This window comes from Mirounga leonina, unplaced genomic scaffold (assembly GCF_011800145.1).
Source record: "Mirounga leonina isolate KUSES-001 unplaced genomic scaffold, KU_Mleo_1.0 Mir_93, whole genome shotgun sequence".
Taxonomy (NCBI): domain Eukaryota; kingdom Metazoa; phylum Chordata; class Mammalia; order Carnivora; family Phocidae; genus Mirounga; species Mirounga leonina.
The window spans coordinates 13,547,232-13,570,903 of record NW_023270854.1 but is presented as its reverse complement, the minus strand read 5'-3'; the positions used below and the strand labels follow the sequence as shown (position 1 = coordinate 13,570,903).

The 23,672-nt window shown below is 41.8% G+C and overlaps 1 protein-coding gene across 1 annotated transcript in view; it reads left to right on the top strand.

Annotated features, from left to right (window-relative positions):
• ZCCHC2 (zinc finger CCHC-type containing 2) overlaps positions 1-23,672 on the top strand; it is a 56,918-nt gene that overhangs the window by 15,231 nt on the left and 18,015 nt on the right. The window contains exons 4-8 of the mRNA XM_034996110.1: positions 2,469-2,545; positions 4,818-4,889; positions 9,731-9,843; positions 20,039-20,133; positions 22,475-22,558. Coding sequence (XP_034852001.1) covers positions 2,469-2,545; positions 4,818-4,889; positions 9,731-9,843; positions 20,039-20,133; positions 22,475-22,558 — 441 coding nt within the window. The remainder of the gene's footprint in view (positions 1-2,468; positions 2,546-4,817; positions 4,890-9,730; positions 9,844-20,038; positions 20,134-22,474; positions 22,559-23,672) is intronic.

Genomic DNA, 23,672 nt, shown 5'->3' with positions numbered 1-23,672 from the left:
AGAGAAATCCTACAGGTCCTAGGTTTGGCTCAGGCACCAGTCCCCCACTTTCTCGAGTCTTCATCTGGGCTCCTGCTTTGCAACACTTGGCCCATCCTGGCTTGTGCTTACTTGGTTCTGCCTTGCGGTTGGTTGTCTTAAATTTAGTTGGATACTGTCAGAGGGCAAAAACCTTAACATTTTCCCGAAGTATTTGGCGTAGAGTGCTTTATCTGGAGAATGTGCTCAGCATTTCCTGAAAAAAGAAATTTTACGGAAGTTCACTGTAAGAAAGTGAAGAAATTTCTTACAAGCCCATGCTTTCTGCAGTAATACAGATTTCAAGAGGGCTGGGATGGGGGAATTGAAAGGACATTTTCATCTGAAAAGAAAGGAGTTCAGATATTCACTTCTCTCCATATTCGGGGAGTCCATTAACCTGAGAGGAAAATTGAAATGGAAAATGTAGATGCCCCCCGGGGAAAGTGTGGGCAGTAAGCATCACACTCCGTTATGGCAGCTTTGAATCAACATCATTTTGCCTCCTTTCAGTCCCAACAATAGTCCTTTTTGTGTAATACATTTTTCCTCACAGAGGAAAAATAGGTATGCATGTTTAATGTTTCAAATAAAGTCTACATAATTACCTATTCCATCCTATTCAATGAAACTGCTTGAGTCATAGCCTCCTTCAACCACACTCACTACACATGCGAGTGACCTGAAGCAGAGTTTGCTTTTACAATGAAGGTCCTTTTTTTTTCCCTTTTTAATAAAAAATTATTTTAGAAAAACAAAAAACTACATCAAAGTGCTAACACCTGCAAGATGGTACTATAGATGATTTTTCTCATGTTCTTTATTATTAAACAAATGCATGTGATCTCTGCTGCTTAGTTTTAATTTGTGAGGGCTGCAGCGTCTCCCTTACCCCGGCCATCCCTCACCGTATTCTTTTGTCTTGCTCATCTTGATTCTGAGAGATCATGGCAGGTAGAACGTAAAATCAAGGCTGAAGACACAGCCATATTCCCTTACTGCAGAATGCCCTAGTGGTCCCCTGCCCTTAGCCCACTGATTCACAGAAGTAGAGCTGCTTTGTATTTTCTGAACATAGATTAGGTCAGATGGTTTTGATTAAATAGCATCATCCTTTATCATAATTTAATAGAAAAGGTTTTGAAGACGGCAGACCCTCCCTGCCCCGCTTTGGCCTTGGTTGTACTGCAGCAGTTTTGAGGAGTTCAGGCTTCCAGCCTGGCTTTGGAGATTTTCTTTTGTTTCCATCCTCAGCATTTCTCACCCATTGAGGGGACATGATCCTAGAAGCGGGCCACCAGACACCATATATTTGGAAAGTTGGCACAAAATACTGGTAGCAGTATCTCCTTAGTCTGTTAGGAATGTTTGCTTTCCAGCAAATTTCTGTATCTTACGTTTCCTGCTTTCTCATTGCTCACCATCCGTGATCTAGAACAATCTTAATTCCCCTGTCTACTTCTATTACTTTGTGTATTCTCCTTCATCTATTTTAACTTCTTTCCCTCCAAGTAAATCCTTTCCTTTTCTTCACCATCTCCCAGACCCGAGCCTGTGGAGTCCCTCTCCTGACTCCCCTGTGACCTTTGTCATGTTCATGACTACCAGTCTCATTATTGCTTACACGCTGTTTCTTCTGTTTGAGCAAGTTTCTCTTGCCTTTTTTTTTTTTTTTCCCTCAAGTCCCTATATTATGGTTAGTAGACTGGCTCTTCTCAATTTGTAAAGATATTTACTTCCTGAAAGATGATATTTTTATTGAAGGATGTGTTAAATGAGTAGTTCAGGAGTTTGTACATTTGTTTACTTCATTAACAAGCTGACATCTTACCTGGGTCAGTTCAGAATTACTCATGTAACTTATGACCACTGTTTTATCTGTGTAATAGATTTGTGAAAATTTTTGTCATAGTGAACCTTCATAGTGAAGTTCATTCATAACGTTAAGTTTGTAATACCATTATATGATATTAAGGGTCGTGTTGAGAACAACAATTTATAAATTCCCAATTGGAAAGAAATTTTTATCAGTTTTATATACTTTTGAAAGTTTTTTTTTCAGTTTAAACAAAAACTTAGATATTTTCTAGTTTATACCTACTATGCATAAAAACTTGAATAAAGTGCTGTATGTGGTAATTGGAATAATGGTTTTGAAGATGATCCTCTAGAAAAATAATCTTTACTGTAGGTGTATTTTATTTATTTATTGGTGCTTAACAGGATGTTTGGAACTACTGAGTACTTGGCATGCTGAATGGATACAGAAAAAAATTCACGGATGAACGGCACATTGCTATGCTTCTACACTTTTTGGTTTTATTTCATGATTTAAGGCCAGTAGTAAAGATGAAGCTAAATAGCTTAATCGTTTTGTATTTGTCAGATTGGGTCACTGAAACCTGCATTTAGTCTCTGTAGAACAAGTCTACGTGTTTTCTTTCTTTCAGCCGTGCACATTGAGAAGATAATGTTGAAAGGAGTCCAGAGAAAAAGGGCTGACAAATACTGGGAGTACACCTTCAAAGTAAGCCCCTCTGCCCCCAACAGATGTCTCATGTACCGTGGTAAATGACTTTTTGGGAAAAATGAAAATTGATCTTTGGAAAAAACTTACAGCAGGTTTGCTAATTTAAGAAAAAGCTGTACGTAGACATACGTTTGTCCTAATTAAGGGACTGTCCTGTTTTCAGTATGTGCTGCATGGTTTGCCAAGGTTTTAACTGTATCACATTAAAGTTACTCTGATGATTTTATAAAAAAAAAAAAGTAAGAGCCTTCGATTTGAGGTGTAAGATGTATCTTTTAAAGTAAAAGTAAACATTTTCACTAGTATTTTTTTAAATCAAGATCACGGGCATTGTCTTTTCCTGGCATGGTTTCCCTGATATCTTTCTCCTCCTCTTCTTTGTCCACAAAGGCTATTGGCCTTTGTTCCTTTGTCTTCCTCTCTCTGATTGCTTTCCTGTCACTCTGTCCTCAGACAGCTAACTAACCGTAGAGTCCAGCTTTGTCATTCCCCATGTCTCCTTTTTGCCTGTTGACTGTCATGCGGATTCCTTGTCCATGTCTTCCTTACTCCTCCCTGCTTGGGCTTCACTGTCTAGCCCTTTCTCCTAAGGTTGGACTGAGCGCCTTGAAGCCAAACGGACCGACGCCACGTGTCTGTGCTCCCTCACTTCAGTTCTTCCCCAAAGGTATTGCTTGCCAAACTTCAGCTCTGCCTTTCTCATGAAGTCATTACTGATCCTCCAGCAGAATGTGTTTCCATTCATTCATGGTATCCTCCCATCACCAGTTTCACAGAGTCTTCTATTTAGGTGACATGTTTTTCCTCTCCAGTAGGTTATTAGCTCATGGAGAGCAGGACTCTTCATCCTCTGTCATCCCACCATATCCAACTTGCTTAGTACATTTGTTGAATGAATTTCAGAACTTTGGCTTCTGCTCTGTGGGGGAAGTAGCCTCAGTTTGCAAATTTTAAGTCCTTATCTCCACATATTTCACTGAACATTTTGATAACCCATGGCACAAGCCACTGTGCTCTCTTCATGCAGTTACACGAGTTCTCCTTTTGTTGCTGGAGCTCTTAGCTTGTTCCTTCCTCCAAGCCTTTGTCATCCCCAGCTCTGGAACAATCTTCCCCAGGCCATGGCACAGCTCACATCCCTTCAACTCCTAGGCTGGCTCAGATGCTCCCTCCTGTGAGGTCTTTCTCGGCACCCTTCTGATGTGCTATCCTGCTCCTGCACCACGCCCTGTTCATTTTCTCTGGAGCCCGGATCCCTGAGGGGAACTCTTAACTATTCATTTGTGGTCATCTCTCTCATGCACCAGACCCTGAACCTCAGCCAGCAGAGACTTTGGCTGTCTTGTCCACTCCTGTGTCCCTTTCACTGAGAACAGTGTCTGACCCAAGTTAGCTGCTCAGCGAACATTCGAATAATTAAAAATCATTTAAAAGATGTGCCAGTTAATAAGGATATTTGCTTTGAGGATTGGTAGATACAATTTCATACCTATTTTGAACTATCTGATTAATAACGGTATGACTAGCTGATAAGACTTAGGTATTTGCCTAGTGCAAGTTTTACTTGGCTCAAATAATTGTAAAGTAGAGATTATTAGCTGGCCGCCATCAAGTCCACTGAATTAAAAGCGTCCAAGAGGTAAAGTGGCATAACAGATTTCAGTCTGGCTCTTTTGCTTACTTAGGGTCAGATCTAAGTAAGTTACTCTTAGAGTTTTAGTTTCTCCATCTGAAAATGGAGGTCATCATACCTGCCCCATCTACCATAATAGAATTTTAAAGAATTGAGATAAAGATGAAATCTCTTCATAAGCCATAAATCCCATAAAAATACAATGTAGTACTATCAAAGAGGGGCAGTAAACTCTAGTTATTTCTCTGAAGAATTTATATTTAATAAGTTCCAGGAGATAGAATTTTTATCTTTCTTGGTATATAGATCTATACCGTGAAAAGTGTCATTTTAGAGTCCTACAACTTTTCCTTTCTGAAAAATTACAAAAATGTAGTCTTATTTTAAAAGACAACTTTTTAACAAAACCATGCAATTTGAAAGGAATTATTAAAAAGTTTTTTGAGTAGACTATGTCAATGTACCGTTAACTTTAACGATTTTGAAGAAATTACGACAATGCCAGGTTAACTTTATATTTCTAATTGTTAATCTTAATAAAATTTAAGTAAGGCCCTTTGTTTTACACATGGCTTTTTTTCAGCCGGTTTCCGCCTAAGAAATAACCATACAATATGTGTGTTTTTTTTAAATTAGGTAAACTGGTCTGATCTTTCAGTCACAACAGTAACAAAAACCCACCAAGAACTACAGGAATTTCTACTGAAGGTAAAAGTATAGATTTTGTTGTTAAAATGATTTTTACGTAATATATAGAATCCAGAAACCTCAATATCAAAACAGACACCAGGAAGATGTAACCACATATGTAGAGGTTGACTTAGAACTCTCCATGAACATTATCTGTAGAAAATGTCATGTTATTCTAAACCGAACTTTTCTTATGTGACCAATACAAGGAAATGAAGGGTTTTCCACATGAAAAAAAAAAAATGGAACCTTATTCCTAGTTCCTTGCTGAGGTATATATTAATGGTGGCTGTTTGCAAGGGTACTTCCTGTGAAAGGGTGCGTCTGCACGATGAGAGGAGGCTCGTTAGCCTTGTTGTGTTCTGAGACCTAACAGCTCTTCAGCTCCCTCTGTGGACTTCCTTAAATCCATGTCGATTGGTTCCTTCTTCGAGAGTTCCGGCTTCCGCCTTCCCTCCCCCCAGTGATAGACTCTCCAGAGTATTGAGAATGAGGGATAATGGGAACATCTTACACAGACTTGCAGAGGTAAAAGGTATCTTAGATCAATTTGGTCAAACTCTTGCCTGTTTCTTTAACACTAATTCTATTTTATTGAAGCGTGTATGGGTAGAGCTAAATATTAAAAGAAGGAAATGGGTTTAAATGGTTAACCAGTACCTTACTATTTCTCAATAAGCCAATATATTTTAAAATGTATTGCTAATAAGGAGATAGAAAGTCCAGAAGCAGGAAACATTCCCACTCCATTACTAACTTTTGGATGAAGATGGATGTAGTTATTGAACCTATGACATCAGAAATTTTCAGGACTGTGCTAGTTTCTAAGTTGTGTGCTTGTCACCATAAATTTATTCTTTCAGATCATGTGGGTCTCCATTCTGAAAGCTAAAAGACACTCTTTGTCGCCAGCTTGCAGAGCTTTGAGCAGCATGGCAGGTGCTGGCTCTAAGGAGGACATAGTGTGATGTGTTATCACAGTGTTAGTCCGCTAATAGGGATAACTAATACCCAGGGACAACTTGAATATTTTCCTGCAGCTTATTTTAACCAACTGAGCCACCCAGGTGCCCATCCTGCAGCTTATTTTAAACTGGGCCCTCCTGGTTAAGGCTGGAGAGCTCCTTCTGCCACTTCAAGATGGTGACCTAACTGCATGCAGAGATGGGGGGGGTCGTTAATTTCCAGTTGCCAAAGGTCCTACGCATATGACCTGTCCGCAGTCGACAGCATGGTGAGGAAGGAGAGAGTGGTGGAAGGACTGGATGCATGAGCACTGTCCTCCAGAGAAGAGGGCCGTTAGCTCCCCGGAGAAACTAGCGCCTGGCTAACAGTCTGCCTGTTGAAGAAACTAGGAAGGGCTGTCCCGCACCACCGCCAGCCCTGCACTTTTAAAATCTCTTCTATTTATAGCTGACTTCTCTGTCTGAGGAGAATAAATTCATCAAAGTTTAAGGGCAAGTAGTCAGGAACCGCTGTCCTACAGGTCAGAGAGCAACATGCTTCGTTTCTTTTTCTTGCCTTACCCTTTCCGCAATGGAGTTCTAGTGCTGGAGGGTAGGTTGCAGGGAGATAGAGCTGAGGCTGAAATATCTTGCAGTATGGCGTCAGTACGGTGGGGTCTGGTGCTGCTACGTGGCAAGGCCAGTTCCCTGATGCATTAGGGTAGGGGTGCTGCCGGGAGACTTCCAACAGGAGAGCACATGGCTGACCTCCAGCCTCGGGCCTGGCACCAGGCGGTCTCTCCTGTCGGGTTTCCCTAAGCTTCAGTTGGTCTTTCGTCTTGACAGATTTCTTTCTTTCTTTTTTTTTTTTGCAATCGTACAATTTTTCTGAAAGCTTAAGTGCTTTAAAAAAATACCGCCCCCTATAATTAAGTCACTCTTCAGAATCCTGGTAGTTAATGATCCCCCTAGTTAGTCAACTTTTGAATACAGAATTTTTCTAAAGTGGGACAGATGCCTTATCAAGTTATATGAAATAATTGGCAACATTGTATGCTTCCAGAAAGTACTTGCCTATTCTAAAACATCCTTTCAAGTTTACCATATATCTTTTCTCCTTTTTACCTCCCTTCTAAAATCATCTACAAAAGTTAAGAGCAACAGTGTCCTTTTGACAGCCTGTACATACTACCAGCCTTTAACTTTTGTAGATGCTGTTTAACTGCACTTTCACTGTTTGCTGTAATGTGGAAGAGTGAGTTTGAGGTCAGTGCTTTCAAATCCTTTTTTCCCCGTGTGAATGGCAGCTTCCGTCCTCGCATCCAGGCCCCCTTCCCCTGCCACTGCTGCTTAGAAGCTGCATCTGACACCTGTTTCTCACCGCGAGACTGGAAGCTCCACGGAGGCAGGGTTTTTGTTTCTTCTCTCACTGCTGTATCCCCAGCGCCTAACGCAGTAGCTTGGACAGGGTTGGGCTTTGAATATTTGTTGATTGAAGGAATGAGGGATGACTGAGGAGAGTTAGAAAAACTAAATTGTAATCATGGTTCTCCCCTAGGCCTCAATGTTTTAATTTTTTCTTTTTAAGATTTTATTTGAGAGAGAGAGAGACAGAGATAGTGACAGATAGCGAGAGAGAGCATGAGCAGGGAGGAGAAGGAGAAGCAGACTCCCTGCTGAGCAGGGAGCCCCATGCGGGGCTCCATCCCAGGACCCCTGGATCATGACCTGAACTGAAGGCAGACGTTTAACTGACTGAGCCACCCAGGCGCCCCAGGCCTCATAAAGTTTTTAAAGAGAAGCTTGTACTAGCGAGGAGAAATGCCTCCCAGCGCTCTGGGCTGGTGCAGGGCTGAGCTGGGGCCCGGAGGTGGGGGGCTGGGTCCTGGAACAAAGACCAAGAGGTGAGGAAATTCAGAAGTGACTAGAATAGAAGAGACATGATTTAAAGCTGTATTTTTAGCAAATGTGCCTTCCTCTAGGGCTGGAAATAGTCCTTGGAAATTGAAGATAAAAACCACTTGAAAATAAAGCATTTTGCAAATACTGATGACTGCACATCCGCACTCTGCCCAGTCACGTGAACAGTCACTGACTGGGTGACAATGTACGTGCTCATGCCTTCCGGTGCTTAGAAGAGCCATCAGTGATTCCATAGTGGAAACAGACTTCTCCATTGAAGCTGGTTTTCTTTGGCTGTGTACAGATGTTCAGGAAATACCTTGTGTAAAATGGGTAATATGAAATATGCCTAGTGTCCTTAATCTGTATTAAAATAATAAATATTGAAATAGTCATTTCTTTGTTTGGGAAATGTGTAGATTCAGGAGCTGTTTCTTCCTGTTAGTGATCAGAGGACATGCTCTTCACAGCGGGCGCGTGGAGTGCGAGCAGGGCCTTCAGCCTTACCAGGTTATAAAAGAACCAGGAAGAACTTCATTCTGACAAACCATCTTGATTCCATAGTCTCACTGCCTGAAATTAGTAATACTTTATGCTGTCTTTGTTAAATTTTCCGTTTCTGAATCGTTGACTCAAAATGCGTATTTGCTAAAAGCATACTTGCTTTGGATTCTCCGGTTAGAGATCGGTATGTAAACGGACAGTTTGTGTAGATTGTTCTATTCCTGCAGCTCCTTAGATACTGTGTTAATGGTTCTACTCTTAATTTTAGTGAAAGTGCCAGTAATTCAGGAGTTCATTGCAAAGACTAGTTATCAGAAGTCAAATTTAAAACTTCGAATGCTTGAAAGACCTGGGAAGTTAATTTTATAAATGATTGATTTATTAGGAATTTTTTTTTTTTAAGATTTTATTTATTTGACAGAGTGAGACACAGTGAGAGAGGGAACACAGCAGGGGGAGTGGCAGAGCAAGCAGGTTTCTTGCTGAGCAGGGAGCCCGATGTGGGGCTCGATCCCAGGACCTTGGGATCATGACCTGAGCCGAAGGCAGACACTTAATGACTGAGCCACCCAGGCACCCCTGATTTATTAGGAATTTTAAAAAGTAAGCTTAGTTACAGTTAAGCGACTGCCTTCGGCTCAGGTCATGATCCTGGAGTCCCGGGATCGAGTCCCGCATCGGGCTCCCTGCTCGGCGGGGGGTCTGCTTCTCCCTCTGACCCTCTCCCCTCTCGTGCTCTCTGTCTCTCATTCTCTCTCTCAAATAAATAAATAAAATCTTAAAAAAAAAAAAAAAAAGTAAGCTTAGTTAATAAACAAAACGACTTAAAATTTTGTTTTTCAAGAAAACCTTTCTTGGCCAAGTGATTTTTTTTTTTTTTTTTTTTTTGGTGGTTTCTGGTACATCGCTCTGAGGGCACCACCATCATGTGGAGGGAAAGGTTATTCACCCTCCAATTAGTGCTTTTTATGTGAGCAAATGAGAGTTTTCACCCTGTCTTTCACACCCAGTTCTTTATTTGGTGCGTCGCACTGGTAGTCTGACATTGCCTGAGATTCAGCTGTGAAACGAGGCACAAAGGTGATGACTCTAAAGGGAGGGATAACACTTCTCAGAATACTACTTGAGGATTAAAATAATCATAGCTACGCTATGCAAAACGTTATTCCATTTAGCTTCAGTGTGGATGTGACTTTCATGTGGCACGTGGCATGTGGCAAGTAGAACGGGAGTGGTGTGCAGGCGTGTCCCAGAAGCGTGCTGGATGCCACTGGGTCGTTCTGCACCATCACAGAGTCCTGAGGTGTGCCCAGAAGGCAGAAGACTGTCCTAGTAGAAAAATCGATGCTGCTTCCATACGGGGCCTGTGTCATGAAGATTTAGAGAAGGAACTGCTTTGGGACGATGACTGAGCAAGAGACATTTATCTTCCTTTTATGCCTCTGGTTTGTAACCTCCTTAGCAGTAAGTGAAAAACTTAACATTGGCCTTGCTGTTTTCCTTTTCTAGCTCCCAAAGGAAGTGTCTTCAGAGACTTTTGACAAGACCATCTTAAGAGCCCTGAATCAGGGTTCATTGAAAAGGGAAGAACGGCGACATCCTGACCTAGAGCCCATCCTAAGGTAACAATTCAATGACACTGTCACAGCGGGGTCACAGACAAGATCATGGGCAGCGGAAGACTTAGAGTGGAGTTCAAGGGAGATCACAGAGAGATTTTTCTGCGTAGTACTTTTTTTTTATCCATACGTTATTTGGGTCTAGGCTCACACTAGGAAACCTCAAACTAATTACTTTGATCATTGGACTCTTTGGCCCTCTGATATCATAAATAATTGCTTCTAAACTATGCCAACATTCAGTGAACCTCCTGTTTTCTCCATAAAATATTTATTGAAAGAGTTCCTTGTTCAAGAGCTCAACTTTAGAGATGTTTTCTGTTTTAAGTTGTCAAGTAAGAAGATTAGGCTAATGGGTTGGAAAGTAAAAGGAAATGAATGCTGCTGAAGACCTGCTCTTCTGTAGGTGGTGAAGTTACGGTGGTGACTGCTTGGGCATGGTGGGTCAGTTCCCAGAGCCTGCTGCCCGTGGCGTGAGGAAGAGATGAAGATATGGGCAAGTGGAGTAAGGGTGGCCCAGGGGCCCTGTGTGGGCAGGGTGGGTGTGGATGTGGGTAAATAGACTCCTTTCATGATGGGAAGTTGAGGAATCTCTTGCCTAATGGCTCATATTTTTTCCTAAAGTAAGAGTTTGCTTAACAGTGGCTACACTGAGCGTGGGGGACCAAATGTTTGAGAGCAGAAGGGACTTACAGTGGTTGTGTGGGGATGTGGAGTACATCCTGGCCAGGGTGTGGAGTCCATTTGAGATTGAATATCAGTAAATGATAGTGATAATGGTCTGTCCTGCTGTGTGGATTTTTTAAAAAAATCTTTCCAGCATTTCAGGTTCAAGTGTTAGGAAAGCAGATTTTTGGATAAGGACTTCCTTGGATGTGACGAAAGGACACTGGGGCAAAGGAATTTAGGGAAGAGCGTGCAGTGTTTAAAAACAGACAGATTCCCAGAGTGAGGCTAGGTGAGTCAGACGGGAGCGTGAGCCGCAGTTGAAGAATTAGGCGTCATGGGAGTAAGCAAGTCATGAAGCAGATCAGAGTGTGAAATATCTGGATTAGGGAGTTCGGAGGTGGAGCCATTCGTTGTGATTGTCAGAAGTTTGGGGTATGGTTTCGGTAATTGTTTAATTGTTCCACTCACCCCTCTATGAGGGCTTTCCTTTAGGAGAGAGAAATTAAGGTGGTAATGGCCAAGGAGACAAGTGCTGTTTTACTGGAAATGTGCAGTTATTAATAAGTAAACTCAGGAAGAGCAGTGTTGGAACATAGATGCCCTAGAGTACCCGGGCTTGAGTGGGACTTCCTGTCTGCCCTTCCAACCTGAGCCGGCCCCATTTGTGGAGTAGCCTTGCTGAGGCAGAGAGCAGGCAGAGAAGGGTGTCAGTTGGCATCGTGGACCCCCCCCTCGGCCGGTGGGGAGCCAGCGTTCTCAGGATGGGGCGGGGCTGGGAAGATGGGGTGAATGTTTGCTCCTCGATAGAGAGAAGCAGAAATCTGGGAAGGAGGGTGTGTTCATTGAGTGACAAGATCCAGGATAGAGCAGAGATGGAGGAAATCACTGGGGAAAAGGCAGCCAAGCAAAGATCCCAGTGTTGGCTGGTCACCCGTGTGGAGTTTGAAGTCCCCTGAAGACCAGGAGTGGAGCAGACAGTGAGGCAGGGGCCAAACTGAGTACGAATGTGGAAGCGTGACCCGGTGGCAGGTGTGTGACTAAAACCAGAGGGCAGAGTGCCTGGAAGGCAGCTTCACGGGAGTGCTCCCACCCTTGCAGCCCTCCACCCAAACAGGCTTGCAGGGTTTTAGTCCAAGTAAGGGGGTGCAGATCTGTTCATTGCAGAGCCTGGCAAATATTGGGGCCTCTTAGAGACAGTGGTCACCGAGTATTCCAGGGATGAGACTGGTGAGGTTGGGTGATGATGGTGAGGGAGAGTTGGTTGAATTCCTGGGTCCCCTGTGCTACTCAGAAGTCAGTGGGCTTATGCATCCTTGGGGATCTTGTTAAGGTGCAGGTTCTTACTCCATGGCACCGGAGTGGACACAGTCCTGCGATTCAGTAGGCTGTAGGAGATGCTCATGGTCCATGGAGCACACATTGAGTAGCAGGCCTTAGAGGTGGGTGAGCACTGAGACCGCTGCCTCTGGAGTGGCTCAGGAGGGAGCTTCTAGCTGTGATCCTGGGGGGTGGAAGGGTGTCTGGAGCATGAACCTGGTGGTCGGCACTGGAGGACATAGTGAGGATGCCAGCCAGCAGCCTCTGGGGTGTGGTGAGCGGCAGAGTGTGCGTCTCGAGGCCATCTCCTGGAGGAAGTCAGTGTGTGCTCTCACCCTGTCAGCGCTGGCTTCAGGGCGTGCTTTGTTCCCAGCCCGGTGATGCTGGCTGCAGGCCTCCGATTCCAGCCAAGGTCTTTACCTTGCCTGAGGTCGTGTGGCTGACCGGTAGTGGACTCAAGGGTCTATTGCATACTGCTCCAATTAGAGGGATAAAATGTAATAAAATCTTATTCAGTATGTTTGTATACAAAGTGCTCCATGTAAGAGTTGCTCAATTTATTTAGGTAGTTTGGGGCTTTCTTGATAAATCTGACAGATGTTCAATATAGAACATTTGGAAAATACGGAAGAGTAATGAAAAGATGACAGTTACTCAAAGAACTACTTTTGACATTTTAATTCTTCCTTTCAGTTTTTTGTTTTGCCTGTAATATTAGATAGGCAGTTTTATATTCTATTTTCCTTCTCAAATTATAGGCATTTTATATTTAATTCTTCAAGATCATTTTGAATGACTACAGAATATATCCCATCTGGCTGTGTAATCCTTTGACTCTTTCTTTGTTTTGGGGAAGAAAGACAATTTTCTGGGCTTCCCCCCACCCCCTAAAAAATACAGCTTTGACCATTTTTGTACCTAAAAAATTTTCCAGATTTATGAGTTACTACTGAAGAGAGATTCTTTGAAATTGATTTACTGATTTATGATCCTCTTTTTGTATCCCTGATAATACATATATTATTATTTTTCTTATGGAAAAGTTATGTAAATAGTATATACTATTAGTGTTTGAATTTACTTGTTTATTGGCTAGCTTTGAGTGTCATTTAAAAAACTATATCCTTATTTGATAGGAGAATAATTATCTCACTGGCTTAATGCTCATTTCCTTTGTTCATGAAATTCAGTATCTTTCTGTAAGTTTAGCCATTTGTATATTTTGTAAGATCATCTGTCCTTTACCAGTGTATCCTTGTGGGTTTTAGTGTTTTTAGATTTTTAACAACTTACCTTTAGTAATACAATATTTCTCAGTGATGATTTTTTAGATGAAGATTAAAATGCTATGTTAGGTCTATATGTCTTTGTTTCTGTGTTTCGGTTTATCTCTTCATGAATACAAAGTCATTCCCAGATTGTTTGTTAAATGTTAGGTACATCTCTGTAGCCATATGGGGGAAAAGTTAGGCTAGAACCGTATGTCATTCCTTACATCAAAATTAACTCTAGCTGGCTCAGAGATTTAAATGTAAGAAAGAAAACATGAAATTTATAGTATGTGTATGAAAGATTTTTCAGAGTATCACACAATATCTAGAAACCATTAAAAGTGGAAATTCAAATACTCAGAAATCAAATTTCTGCCTGATGTAAAGAAGAAAATATAAACAAAGAGAAGACAAACCTCAAATTCAAGAAAAAATACTTGTAATAATTTCTTTCTCGTTAAAAAAACCTCCTAAAAGTCGGTAAGTAATAAAAATGAATAGTCCAAAGTAGGGAGAAAAATGGGAGCATATATGAACAAATAGCACAGAGAAACTGAATTTCAGGTGTCATTTTAACATATGCAAAGCTGCTCATAATCAGAAATACAAATTAAAAACTTGAGTTTTATTTTGTTTAGGAGGCCACTGTATTTTTCTAATTTTAAATTTAAAATTTTTTTTAATTTAGTGTTTTTTAAAGGTCTATTTCTTTTGGGTGGGGAGGGGCAGAGGGAGAGGGAGAGAATCTTAAGCAGGCCCGAGATCATGACCTGAGCCAAAATCAAATTGGATACTTAACTGAGTGAGCCACCCAGGCACCCCTAAATTTAGTTTTAATTGAAGTATAGCTGTCATACAATATTGTGTTAGTTTCAGGTATGTAACATAGCGATCTGACAATTATGTAGCATACGATAACGCTCACGACAACATGTGTAGTCACCATCTGTCACTACACAAAGTTATTACAGTATTATTGACTATAGTCCCTGTGCTGTGCTTTTCATCCCATGACTTATTTATTTTATAACTGGAAGTTTGTACCTCTTAATTGCCTTCACCTATTTCACCCATCCCGCTACCCCCTTCCCTTGGCAACCACCGGTTTTCGGTATTTGAACGTGTTTCTGTTGGTTTGTTCGTTTGTTTTTCAGATTCCACATATAAGTGAAATCATACGGTATTTGTCTTTCTCTTTCTGGCTTATTTCACTTAATGTAATACCCTATAGGTCCATCTATGTTGTCCCAAATGGCAAGATTTCATTTTTTTTTTTAATGGCTGAGTAATATTCCTTGGTGTATACCACATCTTCTTTATGTGTAAAGAATCTTTCTGAAAACCACAGTAGTAAAGAGGCTTATGTCCAGGGAAGAAGAGGGCCTCTGGGAGTAGGAATGAGACTGGCTGTTCACTTGGTAACTTCTGAGTTTGGGCCATATATATTCTTCACTTATTTAAAAGAGCTTGAAGCTATCCCTCTTTTGAAACACGATCAATTTACTTTTTGCGTACACGATAGTTTCTGTTATTTTTATTGTTCCTTTAATTGTTTTGGATTTATTTTGTTTTACCAAGTGAGGCCAGGATCTAAATTTGTTTTTCTTTCCAAACAATGAATTGATTCTTTCCTATGTGACTGATTTACTACATTCTTAGGTATATAACATGTTCCTGGATTTTTCCTCTCAACAATCTCATTCTTGTTCCAGGATCACTTCTTCATTATTAGAACTTTATAGTTTATTAGTAGCTATTAGACCTGATATTTTTCTTCCTGGTACTGTTTCTAAAATACTCCTCTGTTTTAATGTGTGTTCTCAGATATTTATTATTCAGCTTAGGTATTTTAAAACTTGATGCAGGGGCGCCTGGGTGGCTCAGTCGGTTAAGCGGCGGCCTTCAGCTCAGGTCATGATCCCAGGGTCCTGGGATCGAGTCCTGCATCGGGCTCCCTGCTCAGTGGGGAGCCTGCTTCTCCCTCTCCCTCTACCTGCTGCTCCCCGTGCTTGTGCTCGCTCTCTCTCTCTCTGTCAAATAAATAAATAAAATCTTTAAAAGAAAATAAAACCTGATGCATATGTGCTCCTAGGAGATGTGCTAAACTATGGTTCAAGTCTTAGTAATACCAGTACCTGAGTTCTTCATAGGACTGTCATTTTTAGAGTCCTCGTCAGTTCCTGTCCTCTTTTCCCCTGCCCCTCCCGAACCCGTAAGTCCTCAAGCCACTCAGTGGAACAGAGCATGGCAGGCGGTGGCGGCAGTTTTGGAGGACATGCCCTAATGGACTGGGAAAGGGGCCCAAGTGGAGTGAGGAGTCCCCGGTCACGGGGCTGGTGCTGAGGGGCCTGGCACAGTGTTTGAGAGCGCACACACATGAGAGGTGGCCGGCAGGGCACTGGCGCTCAGCTGGTTTCAGGAGGGCACCTGCGCAGGAGGTAGAAGGGGCAAGAGTGGGAATAGATGACTACAGGGGTTGACCTAATATAAGTATGTTAAGAATCGTGAGGACCAGGTGTCTCTCTATTGGAGAAGGCACTTACAATACAGAAAGGAAGGACCGCCCCAGTGAGCCCTGGAGCGTCTGATTGGAATTGAAGGTATGGATGCGAACCCATGATTTTTGGTACATTTACAGAAATAAATACGGTTGTGTGTGCACACACACGTTCCCTGACTCTGTTCTTTGAAAGGTTCTGGAAGCGGCCCCAGCCACCCTCAGCGGGGATGCCTGGTGTTCAGAGCTTGACTTGTAACACCATTCTCCCCTGAACAGAACTAGGGCTCCTCGGAGGAAAAACTGATTGTAGGGCTGGCGCAGCTTTCCGATGGTGCCGGAAAGCTCGGCAGTGCTCAAAGAATGGAGTGGCTTGGTCACCAGGCCACAGAAGCCGGCTTGAAGGGGCTCCTAGTGGTCAAATCTGGAGCAAATCGAACATCAAAATAAAGAAAACAGTAACGCTGAATAAAGGAGGAAACCACAAGTCCATGTTGAAATAGATAATGAATGAGCAGATTGAGCGTTTGAGGATATTTTACAGTATCAAAGTCCTTTCCCACAAAATAATGGTTATTATTCATAAAGGGAGGAAGGGTCACTTTAGAATAGCGAAGCTTAACAGGTACCACCTCTCACCCCGGAGCTGAACTTGATGGGTGACGAGGGGGTCAGTCAGAATCACCACATAGCAGGCTGTAGCAAAACAACAAAGCCTCGGTCCTGTGAGACTCCTGCTGGGAATCTGATCATGAGGACGCCTCAGACAAACCGAAATTGTGACCATTCCACAAACTACATTCCTCTTAAAACCATGAGAGCCACAGGAGGGCTGAGGAGCTGTCCTGGCAGCTGGATGCAGCATAGGATCTGAACTGGGTCTTTGTGGTAAAAAGGACACTTTGGGGTCAGTTGGAAAAGCTTAGATGGGGTCTGAGGATTAAGTCTTAATTTATCATAGAGTATTAATGTCCTGTTATTGATTGTAAGAGAATGTCTCTGTAGGAGATACTGATGTCTTGCCAGGTGTTGGGGTGTCAGAGATCAGCTGTTTAAAGTATTTTTTACTGTATTTGCAACTTTTAAGTGTGAGATTTTTTAGAGGGAAAAAAATATTTCCATAAGGAGCCACTTTTAGAAATTGGGCTCCTGGCTAGGATGACAATTAAGAAGTATGTGTCTGACTCTTCCTTATTAACAGCTTTTAGGGTTCTCCTCCGTAATGATCATGGAAGTGTGTGTGTGTGTGTGTGTGTGTGTGTGTGTGTTTTAAGATCTTTTTTATTATAAAGGTGTTATTCAAGTTACTTGTGAAGAATGTAGAGGAAGGTGTGATGCCAAAAGTCCCAAATTGCCCTTCTCCAAATTTAGTCACTAGAATAGCCTTCATTAAAAAATTTTATGGAAATTTTCTGTGCACGTACATACCCTTGTATTTATGTATTTGTATATATTTACTGTGCAAATTGAATGATCCTATACACACTTTTTTGCCACTTAACTCTTTTCATTAAATATATTGGACATGGTCACACATCGGTACATGTAAAAAGATTGCTGCCTTTTTATTTGCTACATAATCTATTTTTAGTTGTATCATAATTAATGAGTGCACTTTATGGCCATTTTGATTCTTAAATATTTTGAAACAAACAGTATTACAGTGAATGTCCACATATGTTTCTTTTTTTTTTTCTTTTTTTTTTTTTTAATTTTATTTATTTCCACATATGTTTCTTAACACATTTGGGTATGTTTATCTGTGAGAGAAATTTCTAGAATTGAAATTGTTTGGTCATAAGTTAGGCATTTTTAAATATGTGATGATTCCAAGCTACTTCTAAGGATTCTAAGGAAGTAACAACCCTTTTAACGCTGGAAGTCCTGTATTCAGATCTGTGCACCTCAGCAGACATAAGATACTCTCCATCTCTCATCTTTGCCAGGCTCAGAGAGGAAGACTGTATCTTATTTTCGTCTGTATTTGAGTCTGTAGTTAGTCTGTATTTGCACTTTCCTGTGAATGGCTTTTTCAGTTCTTCCCACTTTTTATTGGTCTTACTGATTTATAAGAGTTATTTGTTAGATTAAAGAAGGGAACCCTGTTTGTCGTTATTTCTTGACCATGTGGGCAGTTTAAATTTTTATGTAGTCAGATGTATCAGTCTTTTTCTCTGACAGTTTCAGGGTTTTGTATCCTGCTTGGAAAGAGTTTACTCTTCAAAAAATGATATATATGATATATATATATTTTATATATATATATATATATTTTTTTTTTTTTAAAGATTTTATTTGTTTGACAGAGAGAGAGACAGAGAGAGAGGGAACACAAGCAGGGGGAGTGGCAGAGGGAGAAGCAGGCTTCCCGCCGAGCAGGGAGCCCAATGCGGGGCTGGATTCCAGGACCCTGGGATCATGACCTGAGGCGAAGGCAGATGCTTAACGACTGAGCCACCCAGGCACCCCGAAAAAATTATATTTTTAAAATACGTTCCCCCCCCCCAATATTTCCCTTAAAAAAATCTTTGATTTGTGTGGCTGGTTTGTGGTCTCAACACCATTAATAGGATGTGAGAACACCTCATTCTCAGTTTGTGAATTTTAGATTAGTATGATTATCATTCATGTCACTTAAGAAAGGGAGCGATTTTAGAGGAAGGGGCAGTTATTGTAAGGGAGAAATAGAAAATGAGTTTATAGGAGCCGGAGAGATGGGGTTGGTACAGGACGCCTTACATGAATACAGTTCCAGATCACTGTAAATTAGGAAAAGAGAAATATGGCACTGAAATGTACGTTTGGGGTTGGGTAGTTTCTGTCATGTCGAAGTGTAATCTTGTTTTTCTTATTTAATATGTTAGTTTATGGCCAGTTTGATTTGTAAGTAGATAGGTATGGTTGCCATCTTGTGGTTCTGCATTACCACACCTTGACTTTAGTGTGGATGCTGCTTTCAGGCCTGTGGGTTCATCTCGGCTGTGGCTTGTACGTGTAGCTCTGTGTTCCCACAGCGGACATGCATTTGGTTTGTGGAGTGGTGGGTGGTATCTAGGCTCTCTCTTGGGACTCAAGCCTTGAATTAAAGGTGTGTCTGTCTTTGGACCAGTTGGTTTGTAAATGTAACTGGGTAATAGGTTCCACCACTGCCGTTGGATTTTAATCCCCGGATGTAGGTAATGTTTTCAGACCTGGAAATTTAGATCAGCTCCTTGCTCAGTTTTCCTCCCATCTCTTCATTTCCCCTGTTTGTCTTCCTGTTGAATATTTATTTCCACATTTGCATACCAAGAAGCAATTTTACCTAATGTGCAAGGTAATTTTGGTCCATAGGGTCATCTCTTGGTATAGTATCTAATGACTTTATAATTAATATGAATGACAGGTCAAAAACCTTGGGGAGAAATTTAAGAATTTTAAATGAGCATTTAACGTGTTCGACAGTAATGGAAGGGGATTTGTATGTTGAGCAGGGTGACAGTTTTGTGTGCTGTGAGTGTCATAACCTTGATGAAGGTAACCCACACCATGGGTTAACTTAATGTTAAAGTTTCTCAGATTCTAGTACCAATTCATCAAGGTTATGACACTCACAGCACACTCTCCCTAGGAGGAGAGTAAAGCTGAAAGGCTAAGTAACTGGTTTAGGGTGATTCAGCTTTTAAGTGGTTGAGCTGGTATTCAGATCCTTGAGGAAACTTTCCATTAGACTGTACTGTAACTATGCCCCTTATTGCAGGGTCCCTTTGTAGAGAAGACTTCCAGCTGAAGTCTTTTAATTACATTAATAAAATGTGAGGAAAGCTGGTTTTCAAAGATAACGGTTTAGAATCATGGCATGATGCACAGTGGAGCGAATCATCAGTTAGTCATGCCTTAGGACGTAGTCCTACTTGTAGCTCCCCAGACCACCGCATTCCACAGTTTCCAGGACCCGTAGCACCCCAGCATCCTAGGCTCTTAGGTTCAGAGTGTGGGAAAGTGCCTTCATGGGACAGGCAAGTGAGGAAAAGTAGCACTTGTGAAGAAGAGTAAAGGAATTGCAGTTCTTATTCTGAGCAGAAACCACTTGGGCAAAAGGCGGAAATGATATAGATATATATCTATAGATATAGATATATATCTATAGATATAGATATATATCTATAGATATATATATAGATATAAATATATATGTATAGATGCATATATATATATATTTTTTTTTTTGCCAGAATTGCAACCATATCACTAGATTATAGAAAATTAAAAATAAGCCTGTTCACTAGATTTTTGCAAATAGGTTTAACTTTTATCCACTTCCTCCTATGGGAAATACGTTAGAAAATAATATTCTTTTCCTTAGGAAAACCGTCTGTTTTTTATACCTGAATTAAATGGCCACGTGCGCTGGCCTGAGATCTGTCCCACATGAAGTTAACCCCGGTCTTGTCTTTGTGCGCAGGCAGCTATTTTCCACGTCATCCCAAGCTTTCCTGCAGAGTCAGCGGGTGCACAGCTTCTTTCAGGCCGTACCAGCGGACCCCCTGCACAGCCTCAGTAAGCGCCTCTCCTCTCCTCTCTGGAAGCCGGCTGCTTTCTCGCTCAGTCCTGCTTCACCGTGCCGCCCCTGGGGGCTGGCCGCCGGCGTCCCAGTCGGGGAAGGGTGGCATTCGATTGAGAACATCTCTAGTCTTCCGTGACATTGACACCACAGTTTTAAAGCTAACGTCACAAATCTGACTGGCTGCCAGGCGGAGGCCAGCTGTCTCCGGACTCGTGCACATCCTGGGTCCCCCGGGGCTGGTCAGCCTGGGCGTGCAGGTCGTAGAGGTGCTGCGCTGCCGAGCGCCTGGTGTAGAACCTCTTAGAACCTGCCTTTCCTCCTGGGTCCCCCGTCTCCGTAGGGACCTCCTCGGCTTCCGAGTCTGGAAACCCGGGCCTTACCCTTTTCACTTACCCTCTCTGTAGTCAGTCACGGACAGGCCGAGCCACACTGGACGAAGGATGTCTTCCTTTCTGCCCCACCCCCACCCCCCGCCCCAACGAGTCCCGTTGTTGGCAGTTAAGCCTTTCTTTCCTGCACACCCTGCGCAAAGCCTCTCGCTAGTCTCAGATTCTAGTTTCTCGCTTTACTTTAACCTATCCCAGGATTACCTCAGGGATCAGTTGCTTTTAATCCCCTCTTGAGAACGTTAAAAGTTTGGTTTGAAATTCAAGCCCGGCCATGAGCCTCCTTGTACCTTACTGCTAGTCTCTCAGGCTTGGCGTGCACCCAGTACACGTGCCATTTCCTGTCCCAGTGTCTTGGCTCGTTCTGCACCTGAACTTCTAAATGGCCTTCCTTTTGGCACAGCCTGTTAAAATCACACCTGTTTTAAGACCCAACTGAAACACCGCCTCCTGAAGATTTCCCTGCCTTTTCCTTCTATTCCTGTGGGTTGGTTTTCCCTCATGTCTCATCCTTCATCACAGTTGGCCTTGTGTGTTGTTTGATGTCATCTTTCTCAACTGCCTGTTTAGACAAATATTTGGCCAGGAACATGGATGTGTGCTTTAGGAGAATGTGCTGACTTCCAGCACAGCCACTCTGGCAAGTGGCTATTTACTTTTTTAAATCTTTTCTTCTGCTTTCAACAAAGTCCTATTTTCTTGTACCTAAAGGGGAAAGAAAATGCATATTTCCTCATTTTGAGGTGGAAGAAAAAGAGTTTAAAAAAAGTAAGATGATTGGGTATTATAACATGGGTTAACTTAATGTTAAAGTTTCTCTAGTGGGGCACATGCGCCTTAAATATTTTAAACAAACAAGTAGCAATTAGAATTAATGACTTGGTGACTAGTTAGTAAGACAAGATGAATGACCACGTGGTTAAATTTATGTCTGAATGGTGGCAGTAGCTGTATTTTTTTAAAGGAGAATCCTAATCATCCTAGAGCTGTATAGATTTCACAGTCAGTGCTTCTGCTTGAACTGAGTGTAAGTACTTTTTAAGGAGTATCACTTAAATAGATCTGTTTAATTCTAAAAAAGCATTGAAACACGAAGTTAAACTTCAAATTCAGATTTTAGCAGGCTGCCCAGGAACACTGACCCAAGTGGGTAGTGCACAGATAAATAATAGAAAACTCATCATGAGAGCTTTACAGTGCGTGAGCAGCGCTAAAGAAGGTATCAGATTGCTGCGAAATTAAAATGTATTAAAAACACATGTTTGAGATTGTGGAAAATCTGGTCAGGATGACCCCATTGTTTCACCGAGTTCATTTGTACTTTTTTTTTTTTTTAAAGAATGACAGCTCTACACTTTTTCTCCCTAGGATAGAGCATAGTGTTCTATATTCTGACGATGGAGAAAACAAAATTGTTAAACTCCTAAATGACTTCAGAATTAAACTCTGGAATCCCACCGGTCTGTATCGTAATGGAGAAGTCGTCCGGGGCTTTCAGAATGTGTTCGGTGACCGGTCAGTGCTGGCCCATGAATTGCTTGTCACTGCTCTGTAATAGAAGAATAGAAACTGAGAGTAGACAGTCTGTGTAGCAGTTTGACATTGCCACACGTGATCGTATTTTTAAAAGTAATAGTTTACAACACATTAGAAATTTGAAAGCCTCCGCACACACTGATGTTTGGGAAGCACTCATCTAGTGCTGCTTCTCATTTTGCACGTGAGCACTTGGGGAAGAGAGAGCAGCCTCCACGATCAGGGTCCCCACTCCCAGGCCAGTGTTTCGTGCTCTGTCACTTTGGTTTCTTCAAAGGCCCAGCTAGTAGAAGTGTTCCCTTTGCCACTAACTCTCCACTCTCCTCTTCTTGGGAGAGAAGGAATCCTTCTGTGTGTTTTCTTTTATTATATTTTTCCTAAAAAGTTAATGATGCTGAATGCTTCCTTGCAGATAACTTACAATCCTCCCTGAAGACTTCTAAAATCTTAGAACACTTAAAGGAAGACAGTTCGGAAGCTTCAAGTCAAGAAGAAGGTAAGTGTGGATTCACTGGAATAAGTCATTCTGCCTGATATGGGCAAAGGGAGAGGTAAATGGACCATTAGAACAGATTAAGGAGCCAAGAAACAGACATCTGGGAACTCGGAATGTGACAGGTGGCATTATAAATAAGTGAGGAAAAAATAGACTAGTCAGTAAATGATGTTGGCTGCCTTTCCAGTTGAAAAAAATATTATCTCATTAGATCTGTACTTATATCATGCACAGAAATTGCAAGTGAATAACAAAATATATGTAACATATAAACATAATGTAATATGTAAATTATAAAATGGAACTTTTAAATGTTAATAATCTGGGACAAGAAGGCTTTCTTGACAAAGCAGAGCATGACTGTAGTGGAGATCTTCCTGATCTAAATTAACTGAACATGTGACCCAAAAACCAGACAATTAGAAGACACGTACAGGATATTCACAGTTGAAGAAAGACTACATCCAGACAATAGAAATATTCTTTCAAAAAATCAATGAGAACATCAGTCTGATTGGAAGTATGGACAAAAGATAAAGACAGTTCATGGAAGAAGAAATTTGAACAGCTGTTGAGCAGTGTTTAGCCTCACGAGTAGTGGGAAAAATGCACACTGTAAAAACAGTGAACTATCATTTCATGCTCATCAAATCGGCAAAGCACTTTTGAGTCTGACATTACCAGGGATATGAAGTAATGGGAACTCTGATCCGCTGCGGGTGGGAATATAAATTGGTACAACTCATTTGGACAGAAATTGGACACTGTGCAGTGAGGTTGGAAGTAATTAATTTTATGCTACTGCCCAGCAGTTCTGCTGCTATGAAAACTGTTGTCCGTGTGCCCAGGGCACGGAGACTGAAGTCCTCACAGGGCAGCCTTGTGTGTAACAGCAAATACCTGGGTATGACCCAGGTGCTGTCAGTCTTCATAAGAACATGCACTAGAATATTTCAACTAGCTTACCTCCGTAGGGGGAGGGAGTCGAATGGAATGGAGGAAGGCCTTCGGTTGTTTCTGTGATATATTTTTGTTTCTTATAAAAAGAGGCAGATACAGTTGACCCTTGAACAACATGGAGGTTAGGGGTGCTGACCCCCAGGCAGTTGAAGGT